The 23,306-nt window shown below is 35.7% G+C and overlaps 1 protein-coding gene across 4 annotated transcripts in view; it reads left to right on the top strand.

Moving 5' to 3' along the window:
- SLC30A9 (solute carrier family 30 member 9) overlaps positions 1-23,306 on the top strand; it is an 86,457-nt gene that overhangs the window by 54,269 nt on the left and 8,882 nt on the right. For 3 of the 4 annotated variants that reach the window (XM_086407731.1, XM_086407734.1, XM_086407735.1), the window contains 8 exons: positions 1,633-1,688; positions 3,860-3,995; positions 7,413-7,452; positions 8,389-8,460; positions 9,011-9,118; positions 11,821-11,986; positions 19,835-19,964; positions 22,718-22,831. In XM_086407731.1, coding sequence (XP_086263857.1) covers positions 1,633-1,688; positions 3,860-3,995; positions 7,413-7,452; positions 8,389-8,460; positions 9,011-9,118; positions 11,821-11,986; positions 19,835-19,964; positions 22,718-22,831 — 822 coding nt within the window. The remainder of the gene's footprint in view (positions 1-1,632; positions 1,689-3,859; positions 3,996-7,412; positions 7,453-8,388; positions 8,461-9,010; positions 9,119-11,820; positions 11,987-19,834; positions 19,965-22,717; positions 22,832-23,306) is intronic. The other variant, XM_086407732.1, reaches the window with a different exon arrangement.

Here is a 23,306-nt window from a genome sequence, read left to right as displayed (position 1 = left end):
GTTTTAAAATTGTATGTTCTTAATTTACTCTCATTCTCTTAATTTATTGAAAAGCCATCATCTGTTTTAGGTAGTTTGACCCTCTTTTCCTTTGTAATCAAGTAGGAAAAAAAGTTGAAATATTCTTTGTTTTTAGGGTGGAATTTCCAATATCAAAACTTAAGTCTGGTATTTATGTGTTTTAGTAATTTTCAGGGTGGTATAATGTCCATATATTTAACAAAAGAAAATGTTTTCTATTAAATGCATGGTAACCTACAGAGAAACCTCAACTGTAAAGAATTTGGTTATCTTGAAAGTTTACCTATTTGATACCATACTGAAAATATGGAAAACCCCCAGCTTAGTCGAATAAAATTACATAGGATATTCACTCAGAGGCTTTGTGTTTTTATTAGATAAATAATTTTAATAAGGTAATCTTTTTCAGATTTCTAAATTTACATGAAATTAATAGAAAAGATACTTAGTGCAAACATAATACTGAGCAGTTCCAGTGAATCAGTCTTTTTTAACAAAAGATATGACCGAAAATATCAAATAAACAGAAATAAAGGAAGAAAAGATGAAGGCAAAGGAGGAAGGAAAGAAAGATGGTAACCAATATAAAAGACATTTTGCATTTTTATCATGCAAAATTTTGTCATTTTGTCATGACTTTTTTCCCCTAAAGAAATAAAATTTTTGTTGTAATTAGTCTTCCATCTTTATTTCTTCCTTCCACACTCCAGATAGTCACTGCTGTGTGTACATTGATATGTATACTTCACGCACATAGGTTTGGAGCTTGACTAAAAATGTAAATGTGTCATAGAATAGAATAGTCACTCAGTCATGTCCAATTCTTTGCAACCCCATATCTGTAGCCTGCCAGGCTCCTCTGCCTGTGAAATCTCCAGGCAAGAAAATAAGTGAGTAGCCATTCCCTTCTCCAGGAGATCTTCTTGACCCAAAGATGAAACCCAGGTCTCCTACATTGCAGGCAGATTCTTTACCTTCCAAGCCACCAGCAAAGCCCAAATGTATCATGTGTATACACGGTTTGTAGTCTTTAAATCTTTTATTTGTTCAGTTTATACAAGCTATTCTTCCTGTAAAAAAATTAGGTATTACAGGTTACCCTAATCCTACTTTTCTTCTCAGAGGTTAAATGTGAGTTCTTTCAGGCTTTTTCCTATGCTTTACATTATATGTTGTTTACAGAAACTAAAAAACACAAGTTCTTTTGTATTATACATACCGTTTCTAAACTTGCTTTTTTCCCTTTCACTGAATGTTATGTCTTGGAGCTTTCACCATGTCAGCACAGAGAGCTGTATCCCAACTCTATTCTTTTACACTGAGGTAGAGGATGTTTATTATTTGGTTGTACCATGATTTATTTTGCCATTCCTTACTGAAGAAGGTTTAGGTTGCTCTCTTATTTCTCAGCTTTATAAGCAGTGTTTTTTAAACCCTTTCCTGGTCATCTTTATGTCTCGATGATAAGTACTAGAGAACAGAATTGCTGGGTTGTTGGACATACATGTGTTAAGTGTTTCTTTGCTGTTGTCAGGTTGTGCCCTCTAGATTGGCTTTACCTTATTATACTCCCTATCTTGCTAATGGTTATTTACTTTTTTTCTTCCATAGGCCTTACTAGCATTGGGCATCAGTAAGTCTGTTCAGACACCAGATCCTACTCATCCGTAAGGACTCTGTCTTTATTATGTTTTCATTTGTTTTGGCAGGAAGTCGTTGAATTACCGATATGTCCTGAAGTTTTATATACCTGCAGCTTTGTGTTAAAGAGTTGGTCCTTTCTTCTGCTGTAGTATCTAAAATGCAGGATTCAACTGCTTTGTCAAAGTAAAGTCAAGATCTAATTTGAAAATGGAGTTCAAATTATTTTTATTCTTTGTAATACAACATAAAAATCTTGTCCTCTTTGTATTTGATAATTAATAACAAAGCACATATTTTGATCTTGGAGTTGTTTTATTTGGTCAGAGGAAATACATATATTTCACATTTGGACTAATAGGCCACTCTTAAATTTTAGTGATAATTTTCTATTAAATTCATGCTTAATGTATTTTAATCCCCTTTTTGTCATTTGGAGATAGTATTGTTAATGTTTCAAAATGACTTATTTTTAAAAGAAATGTGCTCTTTAGCACATATTGTTTTGAATTATATTAGTTATTTGATACAAAGACTTGCTACTGCTTCTACTAATATAACCAGGTAAAATTTTTGGATTCTACATGTATTTTTTTCTTTTTTCAACAAGCTTCAGTAGTAGAATTTGAGCAATGAAATTTGCCTTAAGGCAAAAGAAGTACACTTTTATTTCTGTTTAGGAGTCTGCCTCTGTGCTTTATATATCTTGAAATCCAGGCACTCCTGTCTTCTTGTAAATAATAGCATATTTTGAATATCCTGTAACTGTCAGGAAGCCTTTATATACCAAAAATTTTAAAACAGGGTGAAATTGAAATTTTTTAGGTGTGTAGCTTTCATAAGATATTTTCAACAGTCTGCGTTAGTGCTGCCTGATAGAATTTTCTATAATAATAGGACTATTTATGTATATCTATTCAATATGCTAGTCACTAGCTACATGTGGCTGTTGAGCACTGGAAATGTGGCAGGTGCAATTGAAGAATTATGTTAAAATTTTATTTAGTTTTACTTAATTTACATTTAAATAGTCTTATGTAGCTAGTGACATATTGGATAGTGCAGATCTACATAATTAAAAATTTCAGTAAGAATATACACATCCTTGAAAACACATAAAATGAAAGTAATGCTATTTACTTTAGATCTTAAATTATCTTAAATATATATAGTCTATCTATGTGGGAAAAACTTGAGAAGAATGTTAATTTTTCTAAATCAAGCTTATAGAAGACTGTCACATCTATAAACTGATAATTTCCTATGGTAAGCTTACATATTTGCAAAAGGAATTAAAAAAACAGTTTTAATTAAGATTCCAAGCAAGAGTACTGGAGTGGGTTACCATATCCTACTCTAGAGGATCTCCCCAACCCAGGAATTGAATCTGTGTCTCTTGCATCTCCTGTATGGACAGGCAGATCCTTTACCACTGCACCGCCTGGGAAGCCCTTTTAAGAACTCTTATTTAAAGTTGCATCTACTCTAGGGGTACCATGTTTGAATTTGGGGGTAAATTTCCCAGAAACTTTTGTATCAATGCGTGATTCTTTCCCTCTTACACTATCTCATATTTTTAAATTTATTACTCATTATTTTATCGGTACATACAGTAATACAAAGTAATGCACATGTTGACCAAACACTGTTAAAATATAATTGCAATTTAACAAAAAAATTATCAAAACACCCAGAAAACTGAAGCTCTTAGTCTTTTAATAATAGTAGTCAGTTACTGTGTGTTAAATTCTACAGAATCCACAAAAAGTATCTAGCATCAAATTATAGGTAATATAAATTATGTAAGACAGTATTTAATTAGAAACTTCATTACAAGGAAATTGAAATGTTACACTCTTCATTAAACATTTGAATACATTAAAAAAATAAATTTTATCTGTGTTTGTGGTATTTAAGAGTAAAGTCACTGTAGTAAATCAAAGCAAATTATAAGAAGGATTAGCAAAAACCTGAATTAAATCATATTCACTTTATTTTTATATAGTTTCAAAGATCTTGCAGTTTTTACCACTTTATATGTTATTTTCTGATTAAATTTGAGTTTGGCACTTACTTTTTACTTAACTATAAAATCATAACATCTTGATATTGTAAGAGGTTTTTCTTCATTGAACTATTAAACATATTTTGGGAGGAAATAATTTGTATTTCTTGTAAACTGTTTTTAATTTTTCAGGTATGGATTTTCAAATATGCGCTATATTGCTTCACTGATTAGTGGTGTTGGTATTTTCATGATGGGTGCAGGATTATCTTGGTACCATGGAATCATGGGATTGCTCAATCCTCAACCAATAGAATCTCTTCTATGGGTAATTTTCTCCTTCCTTCCCTCCTCAGTTTTAAAGTAATATGAAATAACAATTAAGTACAGTAGAATACCTTTGTTATATTAATGTTAATGATTGGGACTAAATATACCTTCTTGACGGTAATATAGGATTATATTACACATAAAAACACCTGTATGTGTTTTTTAGGATGTGACTGAACCTGACCTCTAGATCCATGTGATTCAATGATGTTGAGCAAGAGTATCTCTTTAGGTACAGTTGTTAAGCACTGCATCCTTGGCTAAAATTTTAGACAGTTCTATTAATTTCTGCTGTTACTAAAAGCAGAAAGGCCAGAAGACCTCTGTTCAGTTTTAGTACTAAGAATAATCTGTCAGTAGTTAAAATATCCATTCCCTTGTAACAGTCATATATTAGAATTTTTCTTAAAGCATCTTCTTTTCCCACATTCTGGTCGGAAGCCTACTTGGGAGAATGGGAGTGTGGTTCCCTTCTGTGTTTTTTCACCTCAGGGCCTGTACTCTTCTCTCCTGCTCCCTAGGCTGCGTCTGGCGGCACTGAAGGTAGAGATAGGGAGCAGAAAAGTACTGCTCTGCGGGTACCAGTGGGAGAAGGCAGTGGCACCCCACTCCAATACTCTTGCCTGGAAAATCCCATGGACGGAGGAGCATGGAAGGCTGCAGTCCATGGGGTCGCTGAGGTCAGACACGACTGAGCGACTTCACTTTCACTTTTCACTTTCATGCATTGGAGAAGGAAATGGCAACCCACTCCAGTGTTCTTGCCTGGAGAATCCCAGGGATGCGGGAGCCTGGTGGGCTGCCATCTATGGGGTCACACAGAGTCGGACATGACTGAAGTGACTTAGCAGCAGCAGCGGGTACCAGCATCACCTTGCACTGGTATCCGCTGGCCTTCATAGGTACCTAAAGCTGTCTTTTTTCTTCTCATGGGAACTTCTTGGAGATTACCCTGCTTGGCAGCTGTGACCATAGCTCCCTTGAGAAGTGCAAAGTGGTCATGTGGCACCCCTGTCAGCTTTTGTATCTCATGGTGTAGTTCCAGACTATTTCTGCTGATGTTGCCAGTAAGATTCAGTGGAAGGAGCCTAAAATTGAGATAGGAAAACCTGTATTCTAGTTCTTATTTCAATAACCTTTCCATATACTCAAGCAAATCACGTAGCTTTGGGAAATGTTAGCTTTCCTTAACAGGATGAGGAGAAAGTTGAAGTGGGTTCAAATTTTTTAAACCTCTATTTCAGGGAAGGCTGGGGTTCCAAAAATTCTATATTTGAATTTTTAAATTTCATATAAAATTTATCATTTGAATTTCATATAAAACTTTTTTAAAATCTGTTATTTCTTTCTGTATGTCTTGGACTAAAGCACAAAGGTGTTCTTGATAGTTCAGTTCAGTCGCTCAGTCATGTCTGACTCTTTGTGACCCCATGAACTGCAGCACGCCAGGCCTCCCTGTCCATCACCAACTCCCAGAGTTTACCCAAACTCATGTCCATTGAGTCGGTGATGCCATCCAACCATCTCATCATCTGTTGTCCCCTTCTCCTCCTGCCCTCAATCTTTCCCAGCATCAGGGTCTTTTCAAATGAATCAGCTCTCCACATCAGGTGGCCAAAGTATTGGAGTTTCAGCTTCAACATCAGGCCCTCCAATGAACACCCAGGACTGATCTCCTTTAGGATGGACTGGTTGGATCTCCTTGCAGTCCAAGGGATTCTCAACAGTCTTCTCCAACACCGCAGTTCAAAAGCATCAATTGTTCGGCGCTCAGCTTTCTTTTATAGTCCCAACTCTTACATCCATACATGCCTCCTGGAAAAAACATGGCTTTGACTAGACAGACCTTTGTTAGAAAAGTAATGTCTCTTCTTTTTAATATATTATCTAGGTTGGCCATAACTTTCCTTCCAAGGAGTAATCGTCTTTTAATTTCATCGCTGCAGTCACCATCTGCAGTGATTTTGGAGCCCCAAAAAATAAAGTCTGTCACTGTTTGCATTGTTCTCCCATCTATTTGCCATGAAGTGATGGGACCAGATGCCATGATCTTAGTTTTCTGAATGTTGAGTTTCAAGCCACCTTTTTGACTCTCCTCTTGCACTTTGATCAAGAGGCTCTTTAGTTCTTCTTCACTTTCTGCCATAAGGGTAGTGTCATCTGCGTATCTGAGGTTATAGATATTTCTCCTGTCAATCTTGATACCAGCTTGTGCTTCATCCAGTCCTGCATTTTGCATGATGTACTCTGCACATAAGTTAAATAAGCAGGGTAATAATATACAGCCTTGATGTACTCCTTTCCCAATTTGGAACCAGTCCGCTGTTCCATGTCCAGTTCTAACTGTTGCTTCCTGACCTGCATACAGATTTCTAATGAAGCAGGTCAGGTAGAGTGGTAGTCCCATCTCTTTCAGAATTTTCCACAGTTTATTGTGATCCACACAATCAAAGGCTTTGGCATAGTCAATAAAGCAGAAATAGATGTTTTTCTGGAACTCTCTTGCTTTTTTGATGATCCAGCAGATGTTGGCAATTGGATCTCTGGTTCCTCTGCCATTTCTAAAATCAGCTTGAATATTTGGAAGTTCGCGGTTCACATATTGCTGAAGCCTGGCTTGGGGAATTTTGAGCATTACTTTACTAGCATATGAGATGAGTGCAATTGTGTGGTAGTTTGAGCATTCTTTGGCATTGCCTTTCTTTGGGATTGGAATGAAAACTGACCTTTTCCAGTCCTGTGGCCACTGCTGAGTTCAAATTTGTTGACGTATTGAGTGCAGCACTTTCACAGCATCATCTTTTAGGATTTGAAATAGCTCAACTGGGAATTCCATCACCTCCACTAGCTTTGTTCTTAGTGATACCTCTTGATATCTTTATCTAATTCAAGAGTGTCTGGGCTTGTAAGGAAAATGGTATTGTCTTCCTCCCCCAAATTGATTACTGTGTATAACTGCTGATCCATCTGAATCAGGACCGAGAAAGAATTCTCTTGGTACTGGGCGTCCAAAGAAAATTAAGACATAACTGGGTATGGTTGTGGATCATACTGTATCCACAACCCTAGATTTCAAATGTTTGTGTTCATTTTGAAGTTCAAAAACTTTTTTTACCAGTTAAGTAATAATTCTTTTATATCATGAATTAACTTAGGTCATGGTATAACATTCTACTGTGTGTGTATATATTACTCTTCCAGGTATTAAAAAATGAGATGGTCATCAAATTTTAACTCTTGTTTCTTCTTATGAAGACACCATGTGTCTCATTGTCCTCACTTGAACTATTTCCCATCAAAATCCTTATCTGATTAGGATTGAATTGATGTTTCCTTCCATTAAGCTTATGCATGGACTGTTATAATTCTTTAGTGAAATATTAACTTATGCTTTATTTTAATATTTATTTCCTAGGCATACTGTATTTTAGCGGGATCATTAGTATCTGAAGGAGGTACGTACTATCCCAGAATTTTGTTATTCTTAATAATCTATACTCCATTTTTGTAGTTTGCTATTAATAATAAGTTCTCTTGGTTAAAGAAAACTGTAGAAATAAGAATAAAGTTTTGTCTCCTTTGAGGGAGGAAATTCTTTGTATAATGTACTATGTTGATTCCTGTAATGGATGAGGCCAAATTTGGAAAAGCTTTTTTTGTTCTTGTTCTTAAGTATCAGAACATTTGAAATGGAGTATAAATACATAACTATATAGTGAGTTTTTAACAATCAGGCTTTAGTAATGTTAACCTGGGAAGACTGTCCCTTTTTGCAGAACAAGTATTTTTAAGCTCAGAACATTTTAAATGGAGTATAAATACATAACTATATAGCGAGTTTTTAAGAATCAGGCTTTAGTAATGTTAACCTGGGAAGGCTGTCCCTTTTTGCAGAACAAGTATTTTTAAGTTTTTGAAAGTTTCAGCTATAGAAGTAATATGACAGAGAAGTGCTAGTACCATGCATGAAACTGCCTTATCTGCTGCTCTACTTATAGTATGTTTACTTTTGAAACATTGTCGTTTTCTATGCATTATCACTTCATCTTTGACAGTCTTGTAAAATGTTGATAATACCACCTGCCTCAAAAGGTTGGGAGTCTCAAAAATGATTGTGCTTAGTGTGGTACCCGACAACTAATCGTTTTCTAATAAATTAAGGCTGTTGTGATGGTAATGATATTTAAATTATGGTAGCTAAAAATATGGGATTCATTTTATTATAATGATTAACTGGGGTTCTTGATAATGGCTAGTTTAATATAGAACTTTTCCTATTGACAGCTCTTAGCATTAAAGCATTGTGCCTATTTATTTATCTTTTGAGATGCCATCTTTAAAGTTTGGAGGCATGAAGTTTCTTCCATCTGATATGAGTGCTTTTCTTTCAGCAACACTTCTTGTTGCTGTAAATGAGCTTCGTAGGAGTGCTCGGGCCAAAGGAATGTCATTTTACAAGTATGGTATGTACTTTAGAAATGTAGGTGTATTATATCATCATCGTTATTTGCCTAAAATCACCGAGTACTGTTGCTTTGTTCCACATAGATGTGTACAAAATATATCTCAGTGTCTTCCCTATGGCTCTTATATATTAGCTCTTTTAAAAAGAAAAATGTAGTGTAATTTGAATAGGAGTGCTTTATATTTGGATATTTCTGTGTATGCTTACGTAACTTGAGAAAGTAATTTGACTTTACATATCAGTTATTGTTACCATTTAAATCAAGTAACTATATTTATATTGAACAGTTTTAAAAGTCAGGATCTTATACATTAAAAAAATTTTTTTTAATGGCCATTGGGCACAACTTATGGGATTTAAGTTCCCCAGCAAGGGATTTAACCTGGGCCATAGCAGTGAAAGCCTATAATCCTAACCACTAGGCCACTAGGGAACTCCCTTTTAATTCAAATTAAATTAAGTTAAATTAATGGACATTTTATGTTACCTGAAAACATCAAATTAAGATTTCAAAATTTTCTTTTCTTGTCTCTACCCCAATGACTAAGTAATGGAAAGTCGTGATCCTAGTACAAATGTTATATTACTGGAGGATACTGCAGCTGTGTTGGGAGTGACAATAGCAGCCACTTGTATGGGCCTTACCTCCATAACAGGTAAATATTTCTCGGATTATGGGTGATTTATTTGTACTACTTAAATAATCCTTTAATATGTGGGAATTTTCCTTCTTTATCATTGAAAAAGTTTAAATCAATAGATTGTTAAATGTGAATTTCATACTAACTGTTTGTATAAGACAAATAAGATAGTAAAAGTATTCAGATTTCTGAGTTAGAAATTTCTCTTAGAAATAAAGAAAGCTGCTAATAGAGCATTTCTATAATGCTCTAAACCTTTCTAGCTGTGACTTAGTAAATTACACAACTATTCAGAGCTTTTAAGTTCTTTATGTGTAGATATTGGTGATACTTGTCCTAGTGACCTTACAGGTTTGAGATAATATACGACAGAGAACTTTAATAAACTCTAAAGTTTAAAATAAATATACATTGTGGCTCATTCATTTGTCTTTCTCCACTGTTAGTGCCAATAATAACTGCTTTTGCTTTCCTGTTTCCTTGATTCTTTAGTTGCTTCCATCCTTATTCTGGCAGCTAGTTAAATGTTTTGAAGGCCAGTGCAGCACAGGTCAATAAGACAGATAAACCATTTTATTTTTATTTTCTAAAATAAATGAACCAATTATTATGAAGAAACTAAATTTCTGAGGTTGGAATTCTCTCGGAATGGTATTTCCATTCTTTCCTGTTTGTCCTAGCATATTTAAAATAATTTTAGGTAATGAGCTTCCACCGTTCTGCAGTATTAACATAGTCTGAAGTATGAATAGATTTTTCTCATTTTGAATGTGCATATTGAGACTAAACCATCATTTTCTGATTTTCACTGTGATCCAAAATATTCCTAAATGTTTTGATTGTTTTTCTAGTTGACCTTACCATTTTAGACACTTTTTAGACATAAATACGGAGAAGGCAATGGTGACCCACTCCAGTACTCTTGCCTGGAAAATCCCATGGACAGAGGAGCCTGGTAGGCTGCAGTCCATGGGGTCGCTGAGTCGGACACAACTGAGCAACTTCACTTTCACTTTTCACTTTCATGCACTGGAGAAGGAAATGGCAACCCACTCCAGTGTTCTTGCCTGGAGAATCCCAGGGACAGGGGAGCCTGGTGGGCTGCCGTCTCTGGGGTCGCACAGAGTCGGACACGACTGAAGCGACTCTGCAGCAGCAGCAGCAGCAGCAGACATAAATAATTTCTTAGCAAAATGTAAGGCTTAAGGAAAGTATGACTTGATGAATAGGTCAACTTTTAATAGAGGGGTAGGATGGGATCAGAGGTGGGAGGGAGGTTCATGAGGGAGGGCATATTTACACTTATGGCTAATTCATGTTATTGTATGGCAGAAACCAATACAACATTGTAAAGCAATTTTCCTCCAGTTAAAAATAAATTTAAAAAAAAACGAGGTTGAAAAAAAATCAAGATAAAGATCTCGTTCTACCAAGTATGTATTATTAAAGTTTCACCTTAATTTTTATTTAATTACTTAAGTCATTTACATTAAATGACATGCCAGGAAATAAAATATTTTCCAGCTAATAATTCTGTTCATTTTTATTGTCATTCAGTTATTAAAAATGTATATTTGAAAGTAAAAATAATTAAGTTTAGATTTCTAAAGAAGAACAGTATTTGATTTGAAACTCTATAATTACAAACTTCCTAATGGATTATGTTTTACAAATGGATCATATTTGTATACTTTAGTAGTACAAAATAAGTCATCCCTTTTTAGTGTTATATTTTGACCATATGTTAATAAAACTAATGTAAATTGAGATTTTTTTTTTTAGTAAAACATGCATATTTTATCAAGCATTAAGGTAGTTAAATTTAATACTGACATTTGATCTATGGAATAAATGCTTAATTATAAAAACCTTGTGTGTAAAATTTATTATAAAGATTTAAAGTATAATATTTATTGATACATTCATAGGTAATAAGTCAACTCTTACAGGTTCTGGAAGAGAATAAAGCCCTAACAGCCTAAGGCAAACTTTACAATCAGAATCATCTGGAGGGATTGGGAAGGCATAGAATGCTAGGCCCCTGCTGCAGATTTCTGGTTTGGAAGGTCTTGAGCGAGACCTGAGAATTTGCATCACTGCCACGTTATCCAGTGATGCTGCGGCTGCTGCCGGTCATAGGACTGCATTTTGAGAACCACTGCTTTAAGGTAGCCGTTAGATGCAAATGAACTTCCATTTGCTTTCTGCTTTCTTTTTGTGTATCTAAGAATGTTACTACCTATGTTATCATTCTTGGTTGAAAGAGATAAAAGTGCCTCAAACGTATTTTTTTATATGGCTTAAATCTTTCACAGAATCTTTATAAGACAAAACACAAAAATTTTTTTTAGCTGTTGATCCTACAATTATTTTGTCAACTAGGAAAAGTGCTACCAACATATCAAAAAAGAAATGGACTCTATTACTTTCGTATATATATCTTGTCTCTAATTTGAAAATGCTCTGAACCCTAACCCATGTAACCAGGTGCAAGTAATGGATCATAAGTAATTAAACTGCATAATACTCTTTATGTAATATGCAGCAAGTTGTAGCATTCTTATTTTGTAGAATAGTAAAACTATTAGGAGAAAGTCATTAAAGGAATTAGGAATGAATTTCAGGTCCCTTGATTTACTAATTCAGGTTCTTTGCTCCCTAAAGCTCATTGAAATGGAACATGTTAATTTACTGACTTCTTATGTGCTTTTATTTAGGCAACCCACTGTATGACAGCCTCGGTTCTTTGGGTGTGGGCACCCTATTAGGCGTGGTCTCAGCATTCCTCATCTACACTAACACGGAAGCACTCTTAGGGCGATCCATCCAGCCAGAACAAGTACAACGGCTTACTGAGCTCCTGGAGAACGATCCGTCAGTAAGGTCAGCTTATTCCAGTGATGCTATTAAAGTTTAGAGAAATAGAAATGCTTGTTTTATAAGTTCTTCCAAAAGAGGTTTTGAATCCTTAGCCTTCAGAACTTTTTAATCTATTACTTTGCAGCATTGCAACCTTACAAGAAAGCAAGTGAAAGCATTTAGCAAACTCCCTGAATTTCCTTTTAAATTTTTTATATCTTTAATTTTTCTAAAAATAAGAAACAGTTAGATCATATAATGGGAACAGAAGTTTGCTAAGTATTTGCCTCTTCAATGTGGAACCACTTATATGAAATCTTCGTATTTATATTTGCCTTATATTTATAATTACAAATTGAATATGTATTTTTAAAAATTTATTTGACTACACTGGGTCTTAGTTACAGCATGTCAGGTCTAGTTCCCAGACCAGAACTGAACCTGGGACCCCTGCATTGGGAGCTTGGAGTCTTAGCCGCTGGACCACCAGGGAAGTCCCCACAAATTGAATACATTGAACCTAAAAGATTTTTATTCATTGGGATATGACTACCAAATTGAATATAATTTATACTTTTTTTAGTATAAACATCTTATTTTAGCTTATTTTAAATGTTTTTCCTTATAATCTTTATCATTAAATGATAAAGAGTTGAAGATTTAATAGATAATCAGAAGAGATAAAGTGTTCTAATAGAACTTAGTGAACTTAAGCAGTAGTATAGTTTCAGAGTGAAGGGAAAGGAACAATCCTTTAAAATTCTAATTTTCTACTAATCTACACACACACACACACACATATTTAACTCTAAGAATGTGTTTTTCTTGTGTTATAATTAAAATCTTTTTAATTAAAAGTTATAATTAAAAAGTTATAATTAAAAGTTCAGTCTTTTAAGAATGACCTCTGTATCTACATCACTAAAACAAATGAGTATGTGATTACTATATTTATATTCTAAGCCCTACATGTTTATTCTTAAAAAGTAGTTACCTGCTAGATCAAGATTAGAAGTTGAGCATTTTTAGAATCAATACTAGGCTTAGTGACTTCATGTGAGATTCTCCATGTTAATATCCTTTTCTTGTGATTTCTTTTGTGATTTCTTTTTCTACTTTTAGTATCATGGTAGTATTGACTTTATAAAATGAGTTTGGAAGTGTTTCCTCTCCTCCTCTTCTAATTTTTTAATGAGTTTGTAAAAAAACTTGTTATAATTTCTTCTTTAAATGTTTGGTGCAATTCAGCAGTGATGCCATCTGGGGATGGGCTTTCTGCTTGGTTAGTTTTTGATTACTTGCTCTATCTCTTTACACATTTATTCGGATTGTCTGTTTCATCTTGTGTCAGTTTCAGCAGTTTGTGTCTTTCTAGAAATTTGTCCATTACTTCGAAGTTATCTAATTTGTTGGTACAGCTGTTCGTGGTTTTCCTTTGTATTTCTTTAGGATTGGTAGTAATGTCTCCTCTTTCATTTCTGATTCTGCTAATTTAAGTGTTGGTTTTTTTTTTTCCTTGGTCAGTCCAGCTAAAGATTTATCAATTTTGTTGATCTTTTCAGAGGACTAGCTTTTGGTTTAATTGATTTTCTGTAGTTTTTTCTATTTCTTGAATCCTGGTCTAATCTATATTATTTCTGTCCTTCTGCTTGGTTTACGTTTAGTATTGATTTAGGTTTGCTCTTGTTTCAGTGCCTTAAGATGATACGTTACGTTTTTTATCTGATACCCATCTTCTTTTCTTAATATAGGCTTTTACAGTTATAAATTTCCTTCTAAGTACTGCTTTCACTTCATCCTATAAATTGTATTATGTTATGTCTTCGTTTTCATTTACTTCAAAGTATTTTCTAATTTCACTTTAGATTTCTTCTTTGACCATTGGTTGGTTAGTAGTGTGTGGTTTAATTTCTCAACTGTCTTCATTAATTCTTATTTCATTCCATTGTGGTTGTCAAGCACTCTTTTTATTATTTCTGTCCTTTTGAATTTACTGAGCTTTATTTTATAGCCTAACATGATCTATCCTGGATAATGTTCCATGTGTACTTGAGGATGTTTATTCTGCTATTGTAAGGAGTGTTGTGTAGATGTCTATTAGATTTGGTTGGTTTATACTGCTCAAGTTTTCTGTTTCCTTATTGATCCTCTTGCCTCATTGTTTTCTCCATTAGTGAAAGTAGAATATTGAAGTTGCCTGTTATTGTTGTTGAATTGCCCATTTCTCCTTTCATTTCTGTCAGTTTTTACTTCATGTATTTTGGCACCCATTTGTTAGGAATAATGTGTTTATAATTTGTATATGTTGTTTATAATTAAACTCTAGGGAAGAACTGTAAAAGGAAAGATGGTGACAAATTTGAAATTTCCTGAAAAGTGCTACACTCAATATGTCAGCAAATTTGGAAAACTCAGCAGTGGCCACAGGACTGGAAAAGGTCTGTTTCATTCCAATCCTAAAGAAAGGCAGTGCCAAAGAATGCTCAAACTACCACACAATTGCACTCATCTCATGCTAGTAAAGTAATGCTCAAAATTCTCCAAGCCGGGCTTCAGCAATATGTGAACCGTGAACTTCCAGATGTTCAAGCTGGATTTAGAAAAGGCACAGGAGCCAGAGATCCAATTGCCAACATCCACTGGATCATGGAAAAAGCAAGAGAGTTCCAGAAAACATCTATTTCTGCTTTATTGACTATGCCAAAGCCTTTGACTGTGTGGATCACGATAAACTGGGAAATTCTGAAAGAGATGGGAATACCAGATCGACCACCTGACCTGCCTCTTGAGAAACCTGTATGCAGGTCAGGAAGCAACAGTTAGAACTGGACATGGAACAACAGACTTGTTCCAAATAGGAAAAGGAGTAAGTACATCAAGGCTGTATATTGTCACCCTGCTTATTTAACTTATATGCAGAGTACATCATGAGAAAGGCTGGCCTGGAAGAAGCACAAGCTGGAATCAAGATTGCCGGGAGAACTATCAATAACTTCAGATATGCAGATGATATCATCCTTATGGCAGAAAGTGAAGAACTAAAGAGCCTCTTGATGAAAGTGAAAGAGGAGAGTGAAAAAGTTGGCTTAAAGCTCAACATTCAGAAAACTAAGCTCATGGCATCTGGTCCCATCACTTCATGGCAAATAGATGGGGAAACAGTGGCAGACTTTATTTTTGGGGGCTCCAAAATCACTGCAGATAGTGATTGCAGCCATGAAATTAAAAGGCGCTTACTCCTTGGAAGGAAAGTTATGACCAACCTAGACAGCATATTAAAAAGCAGAGACATTACTTTGCCAACAAAGGTCTGTCTAGTCACAGCCCTGGTTTTTCCAGGAGTCATGTATGGATGTGAGAGTTGGACTATAAAAGAAAGCTGAGCGCTGAAGAATTGATGCTTTTGAACTGTGGTGTTGGAGAAGACTCTTGAGAGTCCCTTGGACTGCAAGGAGATCCAACCAGTCCATCCTAAAGGAGATCAGTCCTAGGTGTTCATTGGAGGGCCTGATGTTGAAGCTGAAACTCCAATACTTTGGCCACCTGATGTGGAGAGCTGATTCATTTGAAAAGACCCTGATGCTGGGAAAGATTGAGGGCGGGAAGAGAAGGGGACGACAGAGGATGAGATGGTTGGATGGCATCATCTACACAATGGACATGGGTTTGGGTGGACTCCTGGAGTTCGTGATGGACAGGGAGGCCTGGCGTGCTGTGGTTCATGGGGTCGCAAAGAGTCAGAGACGACTGAGTGACTGAACTGAACTGAACTGAAATAGTGAAGATCTATATATTAAATTGTTGGAAAAATAAATGTTAGTTATTTCAGAAAGTTTATACAGTTTTTAAAGCAATGTATTAGTTACCTCTATTGGTCTGTGACAAATTACCCCAAAACTTTGTGATTTAATACATCATTTATTGCCTCACAGCTTCTATGGGTCAGGAATCTGAGCACAGTTTACCTGGGTCTCCACTCCAGGGTTTCTCACATATTGCAGTTAAGGTATTGACTGAGACTTCAGTCATCTCCTGGGGAAGGATCAGCTTCTAAGCTTACTCCCACAATTATCAACAGAATTTAGTTCCCTTCCCATGTGGAACTCTCCAACATGGCAGTTTGCTTAATCAAAGTATGCAAATAGAGAAGACAATAGATATTGAGTGTGGACAAGATAAAAGTCACAGATCAGTCACCTGATCTTGAAATGACACCTCATCATCTTGCCATATTCTTTGGTTAGGAGCAAATCACCAGGGGTAGCCTGCATTGAAAGAGACAGGGTTATACAAGGGCCTGAACACAAGAGGAGAGGATCGCTGGAACCATGATAAACACTGCCTATCACAGTTTTCTATCTGCAGTTAAGATATATAAATTAACTAAGAGTATAAGGGGAAAGTATATCAATATTTTTAACTGCTATTTAATTTTAGTCAAGTCATGAGTATTTTAAATCATTTGTTAAGACTGAGTTAGATACACTTTTCTAAAATGAATAAATTATATAGCCTCTTACAAATCTGGACAAGTTCTGTTTCAATTTGGACATATATAACTTTATAAATATTCAGCCACTAATTCTTATTTTCATCTATAAATCTATATTCATATGGATAAAGAATTTTAGACTCCATAGTAACTTGCTTAAGATCTCTCAGGCAGATGTTTTAAGAGTACTTGGTGCCTCACTTAGGCTTGTTTTCCCAGTAGAAAATCTCAATGTCCTTAGAATTCAGAGGGGTTTTAGTTTTCTTATGTATCCTGTAAACAAAAGATATTATAGTGATTACCATAAAAAGAAGGGAATTTATCAATAGTGTTCCGGGGAAGATTGATGCCTAGGATTAGGGCAGGAAGGATAAAAATCAGTTATGCTTGAGCGTCTGCTTCCTTTTCTGGGAGGCAGAATGGTATAACGGGAAGGCCACTAGGTTTGGATATCGAAAGATCTGGGGTGAGGCCTGGCTCTCCTGTTGACTAGATAAATTACCTTAGGTCTCTCATATCCCTCTGGGATTCTTTTATCTATAAATTAAACATGCCATCTTAATCTACTTTGCAAATGTCATTGATTAAAAGCCTGCTGTGTAAGTGGTGCCATATTAAACATTTTATGTATCTTGGTTCATTATTTCCCACATCCATCCTGTTCAATTCAGTTCAGTCTCTCAGTCGGGTCTGACTCTCTGCAACTCCGTGAACCACAGCACGCTAGGCCTCCCTGTCCATCACCAACTCCCGGAGTTTACACAAACTCATGTCCATTGAGTCGGTGATGTCATCCAACCATCTCATCCTCTGTTGTCCCCTTCCCCTCCTGCTCACAGTCTTCCCCAGAATCAGGGTCTTTTCAAATGAGTCAGCTCTTCACATCAGGTGGCCAAGTATTGGAGTTTCAGCTTCAACATCAGGCCCTCCAATGAACACCCAGGACTGATCTCCTTTAGGATGGACTGGTTGGATCTCCTTGCAGTCCAAGGGACTCTCAAGAGTCTTCTCCAACACCACAGTTCAAAAGCATCAATTCTACTATGCTCAGCTTTCTTTATAGTCCAACTCTCACATCCATACATGACTCCTGGAAAAACCATGGCTTTGACTAGACGGACCTTTGTTGGCAAAGTAATGTCTCTGCTTTTTAATATGCTGTCTAGGTTGGTCATAACTTTCCTTCCAAGGAGTAAGCATCTTTTAATTTCATGGCTGCAATCACCATCTGTGGTGATTTTGGAGCCCAGAAAAATAAAGTCAGCCACTGTTTGCCCATCTATTTGCCATAAAGTAATGGGGCCAGATGCCATGATCTTAGTTTTCTGAATGTCGAGCTTTAAGCCAACTTTTTCACTCTCCTCTTTCACTTTCATCAAGAAGCTCTTTAGTTCTTCTTCACTTTCTACCATAAGGGTGGTATCATCTGCATATCTGAAATTATTGATATTTCTCCCGGCAGTCTTGATTCCAGCTTGTGCTTCTTCCAGCCCAGCCTTTCTCATGATGTACTCTGCATATAAGTTAAATAAGCAGGGTGACAATATACAGCCTTGATGTACTTACTCCTTTTCCTATTTGGAACCAGTCTGTTGTTCCATGTCCAGTTCTAACTGTTGCTTCCTGACCTGCATACAGGTTTCTCAAGAGGCAGGTCAGGTGGTCGGTCTGGTATTCCCATCTCTTTCAGAATTTTCCACAGTTTATTGTGATCCACACAGTCAAAGGCTTTGGCATAGTCAATAAAGCAGAAATAGATGTTTTCTGGAACTCTCTTGCTTTTTCCATGATCCAGTGGATGTTGGCAATTGGATCTCTGGCTCCTGTGCCTTTTCTAAATCCAGCTTGAACATCTGGAAGTTCACGGTTCACGTATTGCTGAAGCCTGGCTTGGAGAATTTTGAGCATTACTTTACTAGCATGTGAGATGAGTGCAATTGTGTGGTAGTTTGAGCATTCTTTGGCACTGCCTTTCTTTGGGATTGGAATGAAAACGGACCTTTTCCAGTCCTGTGGCCACTGCTGAGTTTTCCAAATTTTCTGACATACTGAGTGTGGCACTTTCACAGCATCATCTCTCAGAGTTTGAAATAGCTCAACTGGAACTCCATCACCTCCACTAGCTTTGTTCGTAGTGATGCTTTCTAAGGCCCACTTGACTTCACATCCCGGGATGTCTGGCTCTAGGTCAGTGATCACACCATCGTGATTATCTGGGTCATGAAGATCTTTTTTGTACAGTTCTTCTATGTATTCTTGACACCTCTATCTTCTGCTTCTGATAAGTCCCTACAATTTCTGTCCTTTGTTGAGCCCATGTTTGCATGAAATGTTCCCTTGGTATCTCTAATTTTCTTGAAGAGATCTCTAATCTTTCCCATTCTATTGTTTCCCTCTATTTGTTTGCATTGATCGCTGAGGAAGGCTTTCTTATCTCTCCTTTCTATTCTTTGGAACTCTTCATTCAAACAGGTATATCGTTCCTTTCCTCCTTTCCTTTTCGCTTCTCTTCTTTCCACAGCTATTTGTAAGGACTCCTCAGACAGCCATTTTGCTTTTTTGCATTTCTTTTTCTTGGTGATGGTCTTGATCCCTGTCTCCTGTATAACGTCACAAACTATGTATAACATCCATAGTTCATCATGCACTCTATCTATCAGATCTAGTCCCTTGAATCTATTTCTCACTTCCACTGTATAATCGTAAGGGGTTTGATTTACGTCATACCTCAATGGTCTAGTGGTTTTCCCCACTTTCTTCAATATAAGTGAATTTGGCAGTAAGGAGTTCATGATCTGATCCAGAGTCAGCTCCCTCTCTTGCTTTTGCTGACTGTATAGAGCTTCTCCATCTTTGCATGCAAAGAATATAATATATCTGATTTTGGTGTTGGCCATCTGGTGATGTCCATGTGTAGAGTCTTCTCTTGTGTTGTTGTAAGAGGGTGTTTGCTATGACCAGTGCATTTTCTTGGCAAAACTCTATAATCCGTCCTGTTAGGTAGTTATTATTAAGCTCATTCTAATACAGTACTTCTGAGCATTGTGTGAAAAAGGAGCTATTGAAAAAAAGATTATGAGATAAAATGACAGTATTGTAAAAAGCAATTTAGAGTTGATTTTTTAATCTACAAACTATGTGATTAATGTATATTAAAATTACCGTAAAATAGTATTGTTTGCACCTTTGTATGGCATTATATCAAAAAAAAAAAAACTTAACGAGCAATTTTTTGGAAAATGGTAGGTGGTTAATGGTGAGCACTCTGGAAGCCATCTTAGTCCATTTTCATCACTGGTGGAAAAAAAAGAATTCTAGACTTTTGCCACTAAAAAGTTTGTGTGTGTGTATAAATTTGTATGCATTGTTATTGATTACAGGGCAATTCATGATGTTAAAGCCACAGACCTGGGATTAGGGAAAGTGAGATTTAAGGCAGAAGTAGATTTCGATGGACGAGTTGTTACGAGATCGTATTTGGAAAAACAAGATTTTGACCAAATGCTACAAGTAAGTTTATGTATTTTTAAATTTTTTTTCTAATATAGCCAAGGGTTGAAGAGTTACTTCCTGAGTAAATAAAATAAAAGCTTTTCTTTGTAAGTCTTAAAGTCACTTCAAGTTTCAGCTTCTTAGGGCTCTAAAATTTGACAAAGACCTTTTTACTTAGTGTAAGAGTGTTTCAAAGGAGACAGCAGAAAAGGTAATTTATTATTAAAGTGCTTGTTGGTGCCACACATTTTATATATGTTATTTTATTTACTCTCAACAACCTGTGAGGTGAAGAATTAATATTTTCATTTTTATTTTATTTATTTTTAATAATTCGTATTTATTTAATTTAGGTGTAGTGGGTCTTCATTGCTGTGTGGGCTTTCCTCCTGTTGCAGCATCAGGGTCTACTCTAGTTGTGGTGCGTGGGCTTCTGATTGTGGTGGCTTCTCTTACGGAGCACGGACTCTAAGGTGTGTGGTCTTTGGCTGTTGGAGCAAGTGGCTCAGTAATTGCAGCTCCTGGGCTCCAAAGTGAAGTGAAGTCGCTCAGTCATGTCCGACTCTTTGCGACCCTGTGGACTGTAGCCTACCAGGCTCCTCCGTCCATGGGATTCTCCAGGCAAGAATACTGGAGAGGGTTGCCATTTCCTTCTCCAGGTGATCTTCCCAACCCAGGGATTGAACCTGGGTCTCCGCATTGCAGGCAGACGCTTTAACCTCTGAGCCACCAGGGAAGCCCAAAGCACAGGCTTAATAGTTGCGGCCCAAGGGCCTAGTTGTTCCATGTCATGTGGGATCCTCCTGGACCAAGGATCAAACCCATATCTCTTGCTTTGGCAGGCAGATTCTTTACCACTGAGCCACAAAGGAAGCCCCTTAATTTTTATATATAGGCAAATTCAGACACAGAAAGATTAGATAACTTGCCTAAATTTCAGAGCCATAATATGGAGTCAGATATTCATTTAGATATCTGTATCTCCAGAATCCATGCTTTTTTATTAGGAGTACTTTAAAAGAAAATTTATAGACGATAGTATAATGAATAGAGCAGAGGTTGCTGGTGCTGCTAAGTCGCTTCAGTCGTGTCCGACTCTGTGCGACCCCATAGACGGCAGCCCACCAGGCTCCGCCATCCCTGGGATTCTCCAGGCAAGAACACTGGAGCGGGTTGCCATTTCCTTCTCCAATGCATGAAAGTGAAAAGTGAAAGGAAAGTCGCTCAGTCGTGTCATTCTGATAGTGACCCCATGGACTGCAGCCCACCAGGCTCCTCCATCCATGGGATTTTCCAGGCACGAGTACTGGAGTGGGGTGCATTGCCTTCTCTGAGAGCAGAGGTTACCACTTGCCTTTGTCTAATATTAACATTTACAATACTGTATTTGCTTAAGATTGTAAAAAACGAAAAGAAATCATTACAAAAATAGTTATAGTCCTTGTTTCTCCTTCTAGATCTCATTCTCTTTTTTCCATTCCAAGAACTAACAATTATCTTGAATTTAGTACTTGTCATTTCCATTCAGATTTTTATATTTTTCAAGATATTTTTCTTAGCACAAGATAGAATAACATTTTAGATGTTTGAAAATTGTTATAAATGGTATAATATGATTATCTATATAATTTGTTTAGCAGTGTGTTTTATGGTAATATATACCCTATTAATTTACTTTTACTTGCTATATAGTATTTCATTGTATAAATGAACATACTGCAGTTTATTTATCCAGTCCCCATTTGATGGGAAATTATATTGGCCCCAGTGTTAAACTATTGGAAACAACACTACGATGGCATTTTTATACATGTTTCCTTGTTTGCATGTGCAAAACTTTAGGGCACATGTGCAAGAAATTTAGGGCATTATTATATAGCTCGATTTAAAATATGTGAGCAATGGGCTGAACATATCTTCAGCTTCCTTAGATATTGGCAAATTGTTCTCCAAAGTATGTCAGTTTAACTTCCATCATCAATGTAGCAAAGTTTCTATTGCTACATCTTCAGTAGACTGTATTGACAGAGTTTTAAAAATTTTGTCATTATGATAGATATAAAATACTATCCTGTTGATTTAGTTGATATTTCCGTGATAGTAGTAAGGATAATAAGCATAGAAATTTATTGACCATTGGAATTTCCTCTACTTACTTCATTGTTAATTTACTTTCTCTTATTTTGACAGATTTGTAAATGTTTTATTTTTAATACGCTGAGTACTAATCGTTCCTCAGTTACGTATATGTGGATAACTTCCTAGTTTGTAACTTATCATTCCACTTTGTTGTTTTACAGAAGATTTAATGCAGTTTTTAATTTTATGTCAAATTTGAAATGCTTTTTATTATCTTGATTGAGAAACCTTTCTGTATCCCATTATCATAAAATATTCTTTTCTTCTAAAAATTTTATGGTTTACTTTTATACCTTTGGTTTTCAGTCCACTTGGAATTATTTATTAGTTTAAGGGATTTAGGCTTTTTTTCCTATTAAAAAATAATTTTCTCAGCACTACTTACTGATTTGTCCATTCATTTCTCACTGATTTTGCAGTATTACCTCTGTGGGTCATTGTATTCAATTTTTCTGAGATTGATTTTTTTTTTTTTTTAGAAATAGATGGTCCATTGCTTATGGCTTGAAAGTTTTCCATATTTCATAAAACTCAATGGTATTTGTTATAATTTTTAGAAGAAATTATCAATGTATGACTATGATTTTTTTTAAGAATTTATTTTGTTTTTATCCTATCATTTTCTTTTATAGGAAATTCAAGAAGTGAAGACTCCTGAAGAACTAGAGACCTTTATGCTTAAACATGGAGAAAATATTATTGATACTTTAGGAGCTGAAGTAGATAGACTTGAGAAGGAACTGAAAGTAAGATATATTCATAATAATAATATGCTAACAGTGTCACCTATTTTTTGAATATTTATCTATGTCAGGCACTTTGCTAATTGCATTACTTGTGTGCTTTTATCTTCTCAGTAACCTCATAACGTATCAGTAGTTACGGTCAACAAAATGACCAGGTTAGAGAAGTTAGATAATATACTCAAGGAAACAGGGGACTTGGGATTTGAACCTTTATTGTTTAGTTTAAGATTCAGTATTTTTAACCCCTGTTCTATACTGATTGCTTAGTTTCTAAAATAGTCAGAGGTTTGTCTTTAAGAAGTGGTCTCTAATATTTTTAGAGAAAGGTAAAGGGGAAACCTTAGATTCTGTTCAAAAGTTTAAAGAAAGTGACTTTAAGTATATACATTTTTCTTTAATCTGTCTGACATTAATTTATATTTTCTGTTTGTTTCTGTTCAGTTGGATAGCATTACAACCTATCGTTTTTTTAACT

This window comes from Bos grunniens, chromosome 6 (genome assembly GCF_055505025.1).
Source record: "Bos grunniens cultivar Pamir isolate PY7600 chromosome 6, Bosgru_T2T1.0, whole genome shotgun sequence".
NCBI classification, from domain to species: Eukaryota; Metazoa; Chordata; class Mammalia; order Artiodactyla; family Bovidae; genus Bos; species Bos grunniens.
Note: the sequence above shows the minus strand (reverse complement) of the source record. Positions and strands in the feature narration are given on the sequence as shown.